The sequence below is a fragment of the Sander lucioperca genome, chromosome 1 (genome assembly GCF_008315115.2).
Source record: "Sander lucioperca isolate FBNREF2018 chromosome 1, SLUC_FBN_1.2, whole genome shotgun sequence".
In the NCBI taxonomy this organism is placed as follows: domain Eukaryota; kingdom Metazoa; phylum Chordata; class Actinopteri; order Perciformes; family Percidae; genus Sander; species Sander lucioperca.
This window is the reverse complement of record NC_050173.1, coordinates 43,068,209-43,083,233: the sequence shown is the minus strand read 5'-3', so window position 1 is coordinate 43,083,233 and position 15,025 is coordinate 43,068,209. Positions and strand designations below refer to the sequence as shown.

Below are 15,025 nucleotides of genomic sequence, written 5' to 3'. Positions count from 1 at the left end.
CTTGATGGAAGGAAGGAAAACAAAGTTCTACAACTTGCTCACTTGTGCTTTTTAATTTGTAAAGTGGCTTATGTAACAAATACAATTTTGTTCTGCAGCTGCAGCTGAAACATACAGCAAACCACAGGTCAAACTGAATTTCACTTGAATTTTTAAAAGAAATTTCAGGATGGGCTATGATGAAACACCATCAACCATACAAGACATGACATGGCTGAACTTCTTTTTTTGCTTTTATTCAGAATAAATCACCACCAATCTATGGACATTGCCAAATAAAAACACAGTATCAGCCTCATATTCAGGCTGCAAAATAGTGGGATACCTCCTCAAATTATTGTCAAAACTAAAACATGATTTCCAAAACACACACCTGCCAGCTGCTCACTAACAATGACAACATCTGGCGTATCGTTGTGTCAGCTGTGAGGTTTGAAACACATCACAGTTAACAGTTGGACCGGGGAAAGAACAACCTGGTAATGGTTTCATTTCTGATTAATACTTTGTTCATTATTTTCCAGCAGATCCATAAACATACATAACTAAGTATGAGTAATTTAATTTGTAACGATAATATGGGATAAAGCCTGCTCCAATATGTAGCACATAATATCTGTGGCATTGCTTAAAGGTGCAGTAGGTAAGACTTATAAAACTAACTTTCTGTCATATTTGCTGAAACTGACCCTATGTTCCAGTAGAACTACATAAAGCAGGTCATTTAAAAAAAAATCTGGCTCCTCTGGCACCACCTGTAGTACGATTTGCAAAAATCCACAGCTCCCTGTTCAGATGCACCAATCAGGGCCAGTGGGGGTGTCTAACTGCGTGTCAATCGCTGCTCATGCACACGCATTCATTCTCCCTTGTGGGGGAGGGACTTAGGAGACCGTTTTGGGCTTTAGCAGAAAGGGAGGAGGGACTGAGAAGTTGTTGATGTTCAAATTGTTTGGCCAAGTCCTGGATCTTCACAATCCTACCTACAGCACCTTAAATGATAACTTTCTGTCAGCCACAATTCTGTTGAGCACATGCTGTTCAATGTTGTATTATTATTAGAAGGATGTGATACAGTTTTTCAAAACATCATCTCATCATTTGCATCTACTACTTTAATGCTGGCAGCCTCTGTGTGTGTGAAAAACAAACCACAGATTTGAGCCAACCACCATGGCACATAAACACACAGTATAAATAATCAGGGTTTGGATTTCATCCTTACCTTGTTCTTCAGATTTATGGCTTCTTCTTAAAATCAGTAGCAGTTGTTTTTAATGCTGCTTTTAATTAATTGTTTTTATGGCAGGATTTTATACGTTCAAGGGACAAGGACAGAGGGGAAAAAAAGGAATGTTTAGAGTGATATTTTCAGTCAATTCAATCAATTTTCTTCATTTCATTAAACTACTCAGTATCAATACTGCCTGTAACTGTCCCAGTTACATATATTTCAAACAAACCATATTTTTTCTAAAGACATGAAACAGCCAATGCAGTTCATTTAAAAACGTGTATCCTACATTTTGTCTTTGCTAAATAACAAATAATTTCCCCAATATTTTATGTGTTAAAAAGACAACTCCACTAAACTAAAACTACAGTCTGCACTACCAACAGTCACCTGAATTAAACAGTTCACATCTCCTGCAAAACTCATTCCAAGCAACACAACTCTTAACACACGTCTCAAAACAGGCTGAATGCAGCCAAACACTATGAACAATCCTCATCAAAATTGCCATCAGCAGTGTTTGATAGACACCAGACTGAAATCTATTCTGAATGTGTGGTTAACAGTTTTGACAGCAGTGTGTTAGCATTTGAACAAAGTGCTGTAAATCCACAGTGCTGTGCATATTGTGGTTAAAATCATGAGGTAAGTGTACGTAGAGTTTTGAAAACTGTGTTCAAGCAATGAAAAACAAACTAGAGTTTGGTCCACAAGAACTGCTGGTGTGCAGACTGTAGTTTGAGTTTTGCACATGTGGCTTCAGTTGTGCCCACTAAAAAAAAAACTAATACAATACTAATACTAATGTAATACACATACATTTTAAATTTGTATTTATATGTGTATATTTACTAGTAGCTAAGGAAATAGATGGTTCATGTATGATTCTTTGGGAAGATAGGCTAAATAATTTTATTTATATTAAATTATTTATGGGATCACCTCATTTTATTTTACTAATGGAGACAAGAGTGGAATGGAGACTCCAAGTCCCAGAAGACCTTGCACCGCTCATTGGTGTGTGTGCTCTGCATGCAGTGGAGAGAAATGTCGAGTGTTTGGAGGCGGGGAGTCAGTCGGCTCACTGTGGAGCTGTGTCGGGCAGCAGGAGGAGCCGACAACCAGAGAAAAGACCGATTCAAAGAAAGATATGAACGTCGCTGAAATGCAGAAATTCGGGCTTTAAATTGCACCGGAGGAAACGGTCGAATGGTTTTTCTGAAGCGTTTGGTTTTAACGTGGACAGAAAGGGTGTTGACTACGGACACAGCAACCCCCCCCCCCAAAAAAAAACACCAAAAGGAATCGGCAAGAGGTGAGAGGAAAACCGTTTGGGGCTGTGAGAGATATTTCAAACTGTAGCGAAAACAGTGAAACGCTCCACAATGTGCTATATTGAAGTTTAAGGAACAGTTTTTGTAGTCTGCAGAATTACGACAGGCAACATGTAAGGTTTATTTTGGGGGGGAGTTCTCCTTAAAGCATGCAACTGTTAGCTAGTCTGGACGGTTTAAAAAAAAAGCCCCCATAGGTGTAAATTGTATCCCATTTGAAATGGGTGAGGTTTGTGTGGCCATACAAAAGACTTGTGCTGCCTGTTCAGTCACTGGAGTGGATTTATGTCGTTTGCTCTGATTGATTATTTGTTGCCTTTCGCCTCAAAACTCAAGTGACCCTGGGTATATTTCATATTTATTTGGTAACGTTAAGCTTTGTGTTGGAGGCAGGGAGCGCCTTAGGTGGAAACGTATCGCATCCCGTGTACAACCTTGTTATTTGGCAGCGTTACAAAGTAACCAGCAAGACTGTGTGTGTGTGTGTGTGTGTGTGTGTGTGTGTGTGTGTGTGTGTGTTTTCTTCGCCGGAGAGGCTGGGGTAATATTTGCATTTGTTCCAGTATACAGAGGCAGTAGTAGACAGTGATGAAGAGCTAAATAAAAAAGATATTTAAAATGCAGTTAGCCAAAAAAACATCAGAAATCAAATCAAGAGAAGTTTAAATTTAAAGATCCATCCATCATCCACTCTGAATTAAGATTTCTGTCATCTTCAAAAAGCGATTAAACCCTGTTTTAGGTGGGTTACCTTCCACTTCCACCCATGTAAATGACCCCTGTATATGCAGGAAAGGGGGTCCTCTCGTTTGGACTCCCCCTCCCCTACAGTTCAGGACGGATGTGGACTGTTTGGGATTTAAAGCCACATAGGAAGGAAGGGGGGGGGGATCAGTAAATAGACTAGAGAAACTGGACGAACCCCTGCCAAGAATTTAGTTGCAGGGCAGGCAGGCTGTGATGTGGATTGTGGAGGATGAAAGCGCCGAAAACCAACCACCTTTTTTGTAGCTGCAGGAATAGTTAACCCTTCTTTGTAGGTTGTTAAATGTCTATAACACTAATGTGCAGCATACTGTAACATGTAGTGGCAAACTGTTGCAGCTTATATGGGACATGTTTTTAAAGCCAATAAATGTACTGCTTTGTGTTTATATTGGTGATTGTTTATGCCCTTCATCCTTCACTTGAGTAGGATGGTTAATTGGGCATAATTATATAATATAATGTTGTACTTGAAATGTGTCCTAATTTAGCCTTTATTTCTGTGTCTGTTTCCAGGGAAAGAGCCAGGCTTAGTGTGTTATTGGAGAAATTGACTCTGCACTGGCAGTCTCTTCCATGTTAATGTAATGGAAACACGCTTTGGTCGCCCCCGGTAGCATCTGAAATGCATCAGCGGAAATATATCAGCAACTCCCATGGCTAATTGTATCAAGCGGCGGTGGCTTGAGTTTGCCAGTGGATGCACTCAAGAGCCGGGTGCCCTGCCATGCCCAGCGCCATGCTAAAGCAACACACTCATAATAACAAGGAGCACTCAGTTCAACCAGTGGGAAAGCTGTGGAAAAAGTTGGTGGAAAATCTATGGTTTGAGTGTCAATTTTGATTTCTTTTTTTATTTTGACCTAGATATTCTGTAACTCAGCATAGCTTGTCTGCTTTTCCTGCCATCTGCAGCAGCTCCACTTCCTTGCATTCACTCTGGCCTCTTCTTAACATCAACACCAAGGACGGCTAGACTTGAACCTGCTTTCTGGGAGGCACATTTTCAGCTGGTAAAATGGATGTTCGAATTTACTGCCGACCTTTGCTGGAGTTGAAAATGTGAGGGTCAGAATGAAGGGACCCCTATGAAGAGGAGGAATAGGTGGAACAGCAGCACTAGATCAAAATGGCCCAAACCAGTTTGCTGCAGGGGAAGCGCTTTTACTGCCGGGAGTGGGTCTTCCATAAGATCCAGCATTGCCTCCAGGAGAAAACCAACAGCCTCAGTGTAGTGACCAGCACTCCCAGTAAGCAGCCCCTGCTGACGCCCGGCGGGGGTGCGTCCAACCCCGGCACCCTGACAACAGAATCCACAAAGTCAGGTAGCTCCTGGGGCGTTTTGCTGGTAGGGGGCCCGGGAAGCGGGAAAACTGCACTGTGCACGGAGCTGTTATGGCCCACATCGGCCCAGGGAACACACCGGGGGATGCAACAGCAGACCCTGGCCTTCCACTTCTGCCGGGCGGACGACTCGGACACGCTGTGCATTGGCGGGTTCATCCGAGGTCTGGTGGCTCAGATCTGCCGCAGCGGGCTGGTGCCGGGGTATGAGGAGAAGGTGCGCGACCCAGCTGTGCAAAGGACTTTGCAGCCTGGAGAGTGTGAGAGGAACCCCACAGAGGCTTTCAAGAGGTAAGGACGAACGAGCACACACACAAGCAAATACAGCCCTCTTTCTTTATTTTGTTTCATTTTATTACTTACTATCCACTACAGCGAAATGATTTCACAGATTAGCACACAATGAGGGGAGGAACTAATTCATGGAGTTATGGCTGAGGAGTAGCTGATCGATGGAGAATTGATTGACAACAATTTTGGCAGTCCATTGTTTGAGGCAGTTATCAAGCAAAACTGCCAAACAGTTGTTTCCCAAATATAAGCATTCGCTGCTTTTCTCAGTTTTATATCGGTATTGACTAAATATCTTTGATTTTTGGACTGTTGATTGGGCCAAACAAGATACTACCTTGGGCAATGTTTACTTTTTTTCTAAATGATAAATTGAAAAGCATTATTAACTGGTGAATTTTGTGTGAAACAAAAGATTGTTACAGCCCTGACCTGCCATATAATTTGTTAGGAATAAAAACCTGCATGTTATTGGCTGGTCATGACATCTGCTTGTTGTAGAGAAATTATTTGTAACATCTGAATAAAGAACATTCAAATTTGACCCTACAATTCCTCTGGTGGTTCCAGGTAATGTTTGAAATCTAGGAATTTGGTTGGCCAGAAACGTAAAATGCAAAGCCAACCCCTCCCCCTCCCCCTCCCTTCCCTCTCCACCTCCTGACCCTGATGCATCTCCCCCCCCCCTGCTTTTTTTTTGACTGCTCACACTCATCGCATAGCTCCGCCTTAGCAGCCTGTCCACTTATTTGATGTCATGGTTTTGTTGGTTTTCCCCCCTGGTGTGGCATACTGGGTGGGACTGTCCCTGCTTGGCTTGTGATTCAAGAAAGGTCAGGTATTTTTAAGTTGCAGTAGAGCTCAGGTGGCTGAAGACTCGTGAGGAAGGAGATTTGAACTGCGACTGACTCACAGACTGACTAACTGACCCGAGTGACTGCACTGCCGAAAGATAAAGTGCACATGTGAAACTGAAGTACAGTATGCTTGTGGATTTCCAGCGCCCTGCCTGGACATGTAACACGATCAAGATGGACTGTTATTGTAGACGGAGGCTTTGAAAGGAGCTGCACGTGAGCATGTGTGTATGTGGGTTCCTTGCATGACTTGTCTACACAGTATAGGCCAGGCAGTCTATGCAACACAGGCTGGAATGCAGCACTGAACACACACACACTCACGCTTCTTGTCTGGCCATCTGGTGATGCTTATTGCACCATCTCAACATCACACACACAGGGGGGGAAAAGTAGGTCAAACGTTCAGCAAGGTAAATTATTTTTTAAAAGTCGCCAGAGTCAACCGCAACCTTTTTCTTTCTTTTTTTTTCCCTCCTTTAAAAAAAAAAAATTGTGTCCTAGGAAGTGAGCGCTCCTCTTGTCATCTGCTTGTAATCATGCGTCCTCTACCGATGACTCTGACTTCCGTTTGACCCTGTTTGATTAAAATGCAGGTTATCGTAGGGACATTTGTACACAGAGACTGAGCCCAGCTGGGAGGGATTTCTCACTTCAGCTCTGCTCTGTGTCACGCTGGATGTCGAGGGCCTTTTGCAGACAGACACATTTGTTCATCCTCGTCTCGTGAAGCAAGTCTTCCATAGCACTGGAAACCTCAGGACCTAAATCTTTGGACAACAAAGACACCATGCTTATGACCACAGCCTGTTTTGTTTGTGAGCCAAGTAAGCACTTTGGTGAATGCCTTATCGCCATCTCAGGTGTAAAAGCGTTCCAGGCATTGTATACAAATAATCTCAACGGCTCCCCTGCTGTTCCTGATGCTATCTGGTTTCAGGAAGCCAAGATTGTCGGCTGTATCTGGAGGTGACATTTAAAGAAAGAAATAAAAACAGCGCAAGGCATGGAATGGTGTAAAACTTTATTCGTCCAACATTATGACCACTAATTTACACCAGGGATAAAAACTCCCAGAGGGGTGCATACCTCGTTTTCATTTAACACATTTTGGCCTGTACTTTACTCAATAAAAGTTATACAGTTTTCATTTAGTTAAGGGCATTGTTTAACACAGATTTTTGGGGAGCTTTTGACCCCCCCCCACCCCCCCTCCATTCCCCTTCCAGCAGTGATTTTAAATGTTAGTTTGTGAGTGAATGCAAAAGGCCCTGTCAAATTCTTAAGCCCAGTCAAAGACAAACAAGTCTGTTTGTTGATAGTAATCACCAATCTAATGTTAATACGTTGAAAGTGGTTCAGACACGGATTTGCATCCACTCCGTGCAACTTGATCATTGCTTTTCCCATCTGTGGATCTGCAACCACAGTCAAGCAGACATTTTAAAACTGAGCGTTGCAACTTTCTGATGCATTTTTATTTCATTTATTAATAAGCAAAGCAGGGCCGATGCCTCCCCAGCAAAGGCCATGAGCCACAGTTCTCCAGATAAAAGGCAGTTTCACCTTTCAGTTTGCCTTTCTTCTTGCGGTTCATTGAATACACTGTACTGTAATATGTGAAAGGTTTGACACTTGTAGTTAGCCATCAAGGATTTTATTTCTAGACAGAGCCAACGCACATTCCTCTGTTTAATTAGTCTCTGTCTTAGCTTTATCAAAGGCCACTGCCATGCTCTGACTGCAGTCCTCCAGTTTGAAACGATTTGTGAGTTTTAAACAGTCAGCCAGCCTCCTGCCATCCAACATGCCTCACTTTCTCCCTTCTGGACAAAAGAGCTGGCTTCAAATAGGTGGATTTAACCCAGCCATGTGGGCCAAACTAAAGGCAACAGGTTTTTTTTGTGCTGATGGGACAAAGCTGCCTTTTAGTTTAGGTGTGACCTTATGTGGGTCTGTTGTTGAACTGTTCTCCACTGAACATGAGTTAGGTTTGAATTGAAGCCGGACAAGTTTCTATTTCTTTATAAAAGGGCACAGACTTCAGAAATGATGAATGACCGAGGCTTACGTTTAGGAACAATATTTAAAGTTCCTTGGCAGTGTTTTATTCCCACAGCGTGTCCACGGAAGAAATTGATGCTGTAGTTCAGATATTTTTCTACAAGACGGTTAAAAATGTTGCTTTTCTGGCAGCTACATCAAACATTTGCCTGTAGCTTTGTTCCAAATAACTGTTGATAATTCAGATAAGTAGTGACGTTATTCAAAACAGAAGCATGATAGAGCTAGTCTGGTAGCCTCCGGCGAACATGAATATTGTTTGGCTTTTTCAAGTTGTTATTTAACAAGACAGCATGGCATTACTGGCTTACAGCAAACTTTATTTAGTACATTTTGACAGGGTATATTTCCATCCAGTTATCAGGTCTTAGAAAAGTAGGAAATTGTGAGGCACAAAGCCAGAGATGTAAATAAATGTTTGCAGTGATGTCTTGACATCATGTGATGTAACCGTTATCTAAATGAGAAAAAACCCTCAAAATTAGTGGTAATCGGTGCATCCCTACTCAAATTAATGTGAGATTAGTAGAAAACAGTAATTTCAACAATGTGTCTGTTGGGCTGTCTTTGTCTGATGAACACAGTTTGAATTGGGGAATATTGCATTTTCAAGTAAAACCAACAAGGACATTTTTATTGAGTTTGCGAGGGAGCGTTGTGTTTTCTTTTCTTCCTTTTTGTGTTGACTTTTTGACTGTTGCACATTGGGCGGCCCTGCTTATTGGGGTTAAGGGGATGCTAAATGAAAGCGGCCGTGTGCCTTTCATGTGGTGCATGGCTGTGGAAAACTCGCTGCAGATTAGGGCCATATTTTAGAAACAAAAAAAGGGCTCCCAGTGTGACGCATCAGCTCCAGTCGAGCAGATGAGGAGAAACAGCAGTACTGGTGTGGCTGCAACGATGACTCAGCAATCTGAGGTCAGCCCCTGTCTCCACACCACCGGTGGATGGTGTGTGTGTTTATGTGAGGGTTTTGTGTTTGTGTGTGGATGTGGATGTGCCTACATGCTTGTGTGGGCATACATAACTCATTCATATTATTGTTATCCCACTCAGTAAATAAAGCTCATATATGATGGTGCCCAATCTCCTACAAGAGCCCACAGAGAAAGAGTTGATGCAAGTTTAGACTCATTCATTAAGCCACAGGAGGGCTGTAACTTGATTTTGTAACTTACCTTTTTGAATAATAATTTAGTTAATATGAAATATAAGAAAATAGTAAAAGAAATCTCCATCATATGTTCCTAGAACCCAAATGGTAAGTCTTTAAATTGCCTATCTGGTCTGACCAGTAGTCCAAAACTGGACATTATTCAAATTATAATGGCAGATGAAAGCAGCAAGTCCAATCTTTTATGAAACTAACCAGTGACTGTTTTTGCTTGATAAATTACTTACAAGTCTAATATTATGATAATAAAATATCCATTACTAAATATGCAGCAATTAAAGCTAAAGCTTTGGGGAAAAAAAACATTCAGGTATTATTTATGAAGAGTTTTAACACTTTCAAACCCAACTAATCTGCTTCAAAGGGATTGTGTGGTTAGATCCAATTTAATTGACGGTGGTTTTGCACCATAAGCAAACAACCCCTCCACTGCCATCACATTTTGATTCAAATACTGCTTAACTCTGATTGGTAGGCGTAAATATGTGACATCATCTTTTTTGTCTGTTTGTTTTTGTCTTTTGGATCTCAACGCTCATAGTAAGAAGCTGATTGAGAAAATATGTTTTTAGGGTGTTTAATCAAATATTAAAAATAGTTTTCTGATGATCTACAATTTGTTTCAGCACTGTGTTGTTATTATTATTATTATTATTATTATATCATATCTGTGCCAGACAGCTCACACTCCTGCCTTTTGTCACCAGTAGGGCTGTGTATTGGCAAGAATCTGGCGATACAATACGTATCACGATACATGGGTCACAATTCAATATATTGCAATATATTTTGATACTGTGCATATATTGTGCAATATATTATATTTTAAAGTATAATTTTAGAAAAACTAATATTTAAAAAAGACATGATTTTCATAAAAGTCAAAGAAGTTTACTTTTGGTAAACAATTCAATACACAGAAAATCAAACTGCCAGTTTGGGATTGTGGTTCACAGGTTCTTAGTGAGCTAATGTTTATATGCTAAAGTAGGTCAAAGTTCAGCCATAGCTACATTGTTAGCTTCTAGCAAAAAGTCAGGCACTGCTAGGCACTGTTAGGCAAGGACACTAGTGGTGTGTCTCAGCATAGCCATCTAGCGGTAGGGGGTTTAAACACAACATAAACTTGAACCACTGTCTAACATGAATATTTTTGAATGTAATTTGGATTTTAAAAATCGATATAGTATTGCAAAATAAAATATCGTGATACTCAAGTGTATCGATTTTTTTCTTACACCCCTAGTCACCAGAAATCTTTTGAATTGTGCTAAAATCCTGTCGTGGCTGGCACTGGACACCTTGCAGGTTTACCTGTGTGTTGAAATCCATTTGAACTGTGTGTGTTCATGTGTTGAGGCTTTTGCACACAAAGACAGTTGTGTGAGGAGAGCAGAGAGCGGTTCGGAGACTAAACTGTGGCAGGAGTGTCGGTGGGGAGAAGAGGGAGGGGGTTGAAAAGGATGAAATTTCAGATTCCTTTGACAGTATTGGATAGCTGGCCAGGAATGCACACCTCGTCTGGGTTAGGAAGAGCTTGGGGGTTTGGAATAGTTATCCTAGGTATGTGTGCTGGCTAGAAACCAAGTGTGCAGTGTGTTTACACTTTTGCAAATCATTAATAGGCTGCATTAAAGGGGTTAAGAAGTTTGACTGGTTATTAAAGAGGCCTGTTTTTAACATTTCTAATTAGAATTTGGTCTATATGAATATTTGGATTTTAAAAACTACCTATTAACAGGGTAGATACATTGAAATGAAATGGTAAGTCAAGAGAAAATCATAGTTTTTAACAGCAACACTGTGGGGAATGGGTTAGATTTTAAGATGGACAACACTCCCAAATGCAGCCCTCACCCTCACAATAACAGTGTGAACACTGTGTAGGACCTGTCCCATGACAGGGTATTTAAAATCCAAAACCTCATTTCATTCATCACTTCGTCTAAAGGATCACCAGACCAGATATCAGCTTAAGTTTCAATTTAAAGGACATTAGTAAGGGCCGATTATGGGGAACCACCATGGGCTTCTTTTTAAAAGGAACGGCTGTTTTTGTGCAAGTCACCCAGATTTGGCTCTCACGCGCAACTCACTTCCCCCTGACCAAGCAGCCTCCAGGACGTTGTTTCTCAGACAGCTGGAGGCGTTTGTCTGCTTGGTATCCAGCACAGAATTGATTGTGCAAATCCATTAAGCTGAGATCAGATTCTTGCATTGTCCAGCATGTTTAAAGAACAGCAGAAACAAGCACTTTTTAAAAAAAAATACTTACAGGACCATTCAAATGTGATTGGAGTTTTTGTCTTTTTTTTTTTTTTGCTGACGTGTTATGTCAGTAGCCTATGTGAGGTAATCTGCTGTTGACAGCTTGTGGAAAACACCTGATTTGACATCACTGACTGAGGTGTAGCCTGAAGTGGAACATGCTGGAGAGTTTCAGCTTTTAGTGGGGGCTGAGTGTATTTAGATATTTTGCTGAGGACATCAATGTCTGTACACATGTTTGATAGCAATCCATCCAGTAAATGCTAAGATGTCTACGTCTGAACCAAAGCGGTGGACTGAGCAAATGACTGACTGACAGACTGACATCCCCAGCTAGTGGGGCTAAATAAAAACAGAGGAGATAAAATACTCGATGAGAAATTCAGGAGGACCACAATGGAAATAAGTCCTGGACTTTATTGTGTTTTTATCCGTGATTGTATTTGATGTCTTTTTTTTCATGTGTAAGGCATTCTGGATACAATTAAATAAATCAAATGAAAATTCATCAAAATTGGAGCGTCACGAATTCCAAACTGCAACCATCTCTAATAACCCAAACAACTCCCTGAGATATGAAACGTGCGCAGAGTACTTCATGTGGGGGAGATGTTACTAAATTATGCAGTTAATTAAAAAAACTGTCAGCATGGTTTTAAGCTATTTTGTGTTAGACACGATGCAGATGTTCAAGCTTAATATGGATTTTTTTTGGTAAACGTTGCCCAATCTTCTACTACAGTTGTTGTGAACAAATTATTATAATTGGCATTTCTGTATTTCTTAACAATAACTAATTTACTGCTGCAAGGTTGACATCATCAGAGGGTTATCTATCTAATGAAAAGCTCTCAGCACAAATGAATGCAAATATGTCTGTCCGCAGCTTACATAACTGCAGTTCTGCTCCTGTGCAATCACCCTGTATCAACCCCTAGATTTATAAAAAGCTTTGAAAAACGAGCTTTATTCAACGCATACCCATTTTGCAAAAACTGTAATGAAGCCTTAGATTTGGAGTTTATGTCTAATCAGATAAAACTGGAGTGAGATGATAACAGATTGAGGAGGAAACAAGAGCATATGGCTGAGGTAACAAGGAGAATACAGTTAAAGTGTCTCAGCCTGGCTGTTCAGAACATTTGCTCTCAGCACCACTCGCATCAGTCTTATTGTCTGCATCACTGTGATCACTTTGAACAAGATGATTGCAGTAGCGTTATGCATAATGTCAGGATTACTGCAAGATCTGCAAGATTGTTGTCTTTCACTTTGGGTGAGCATGAGTCAGCTGTTGTCGTTAAACTCTGTGGCACTAAGCTCTCTTGACTTTGCAAAGACGCTGAGCAGGATTCCTTTAAGTTGACTAGATATGAAATGAAGAGATAGGGGTTCTTCTAATAAAAAGGCATCTCTGTTTTTCTACTGAATGTGGTGGAACGCTTTGTCAGTATCTGTGTGGTGGTCTGTGTGAAGCCGAGAGCTTGACTCGAAAGTCGGCCAGACATGATTCGTGTATTCACTCTCTGTTTTCTCGAACTTCTGCTATATCCTGGTCAGTGTTTGTGTGTGTGTGTGTGCGTGCGTGCGGCGTTTGAGTATGCGGCATGAATTTCAGGCTCTGCGCCCGCTCTATAAAATGAGCTGTGTACATTTGTAAGGCGCTGGCTCTGTGCCCAGTGCCGCCCTGCCGGCCCAGACATCTTCACTAAACGTCACCCTGAAAGCTTCACTTTGCACATTGTGGAGTGAGCGACGGCCGCTGCAGTTGAGAACACAACACGACAGATGGTGAGAGCATTAGATGCATTTCACATCCCCCTTCTTCCCATTTTCTCTTAAATAGCAATTGGCAAATGTTGAGGACTTGAGCAAGAACCAAAATTAGTTGTTACAAATGTCCAAGACCACCATGTGTGGCTGAATCACTTTTAATTTTCTGGCTCAGGTATGCTGCAGGTTTGTCTGGCAAACTAAATCAGCTTTTCCTGAGCTTATTCTCTCTCCATCTCCATCTCCATCTCCAGTATCCCGTGGAGTTTTCTTTGTCTGCAGTCCTTGTCTTTTGACTCTTTGACAGCCTGAAAGTAGCTGAATTGTATGAAAAGAATGTCTCTTTGTTTTGCCCACTTGCTGTCACTGTGGATTTGATTGTCTCAGTAGGCAACCTGGCCTCAGACACAGCCATTCACGCACACTCACACACAGTCACCCCTGTGGATGGACATTCCTTTTGGCAGGGCTCCCAGATGGCGCTGCAGGTTCTCTGTGGCCTGCAGCCATCAGAAGGAGTGATTGACTTTGTTTCCTGATAGGCTGAGCAACATGACGACGGCACGTGAAGGTTGGAGGCACTTTGCACTGATTTCTTTCCCGCTGAGGGTTCAAACTGCTTGGAAAAAAAGTTTTGAATAGGAGCTGAAGTTTGTGGAAGCTTTGCAAAAACCTGAGGGGAAGCTACATTTTAAAAGATTTCATCTAGTGCTGAAATGAACAGTCGATTAACAGAGGAGCTGAATGACAACAACAATCAACAACATCAATTTTAATTCCAGCTTCTGAAATGTATAAACCTGTTTCTTTTCTCAGTAGACGTGAATAATCTTAGGGGTTTGGACTGTTTTGCGGGACACGTAAGCTAATTAAAGACTTTGCCTTGGCCTATGGGAATTTGTGAGAAGAAGAATATATTTAATTTTCAGACCATTTTATACACTAAAGATAATCAGCAAATAGAAATACATAATTGACAGCTTAATGGAAATATCTCAATTTCAACCCAAAATGGTAACCATTTGGAACCATTTTTTTCAAATAGTTGAGTAAAAGTGTTGGCATGATATGGGAGGCATTAGTCAAAGTGGTAAAGGTAAAGTGTGATTTCAGAAGTAAGCTGTATACCTGAATATTAGGCTTAAAACATATGCACGTTTTCCTCCAAGACTTTCACAACATTTTATTTACGCTGCCATATTGTACATTGTTGTCCGAGGTAAAAGACATTGCAACTATTTCATAGCATTAAATGTTATCAGACTGGTTTGATATTACACAAGTTCGTTTTGGGTAATTTTGTAATGTAATATCAGGCATTGGCACTTGCACTTCTCTATAGTAACCAAGGTGAAGTCATTGTAAAAATGGCCTCTTCTCTATGGCCGAGTACTTTGGACTGAAAGCACACAGACCTTCACCCCAGCCATTCCTGCTCCCATGTGCTTAAGGATAATGAGCTATGGGTAAAATGTAAGCCTAAAATGGTAGATGCGTAAAATGGAATGGCTTTGACGCCATAGGCTTAGTGACAGGCTGTTGAGCATCCAGAGGAAGTCTCATTAAAACAGTATTTTAGTGTTTTATGACAAAGCTTACAACCAATGTCAGTTCCATTAAGGAAGAGTGGTAGTTGAAGAGTCCCATCATCTGGAAGGTGACCGATTTTTATCTGCGCAACAGCTACCCGTGAAAAAGCCTCAGATGCCCTGAAGCCGTCTCTCTACTCTTGAGTTTTCATTTCGATTAATTGATTTGCTCAGCCCCTGTTTGAATGTTTAATTAACCTAGACCCAGATTAAAATGTCACTAATATGAAATCCTCAGATCCCTTATCACGGCCAGTTGAGCTGGAAGTCATTTTATGAGTCTTGGGAAATGACTTTTTTTCCAAACGGACGTCTTATGGCTGGCTTCAAAC

At 41.2% G+C, this 15,025-nt stretch overlaps 1 protein-coding gene across 1 annotated transcript in view; it reads left to right on the top strand.

Moving 5' to 3' along the window:
* Positions 1-2,284: 2,284 nt before the first annotated feature.
* The window catches only part of ankrd50 (ankyrin repeat domain 50), a 40,099-nt gene continuing 27,358 nt past the window's right edge, over positions 2,285-15,025 (top strand). Inside the window, exons 1-3 of the mRNA XM_031317142.2 lie at positions 2,285-2,549; positions 3,850-4,140; positions 4,249-4,968. Of these exons, the coding sequence (XP_031173002.1) occupies positions 4,463-4,968 (506 nt within the window). The 5' untranslated portion in view covers positions 2,285-2,549; positions 3,850-4,140; positions 4,249-4,462. The remainder of the gene's footprint in view (positions 2,550-3,849; positions 4,141-4,248; positions 4,969-15,025) is intronic.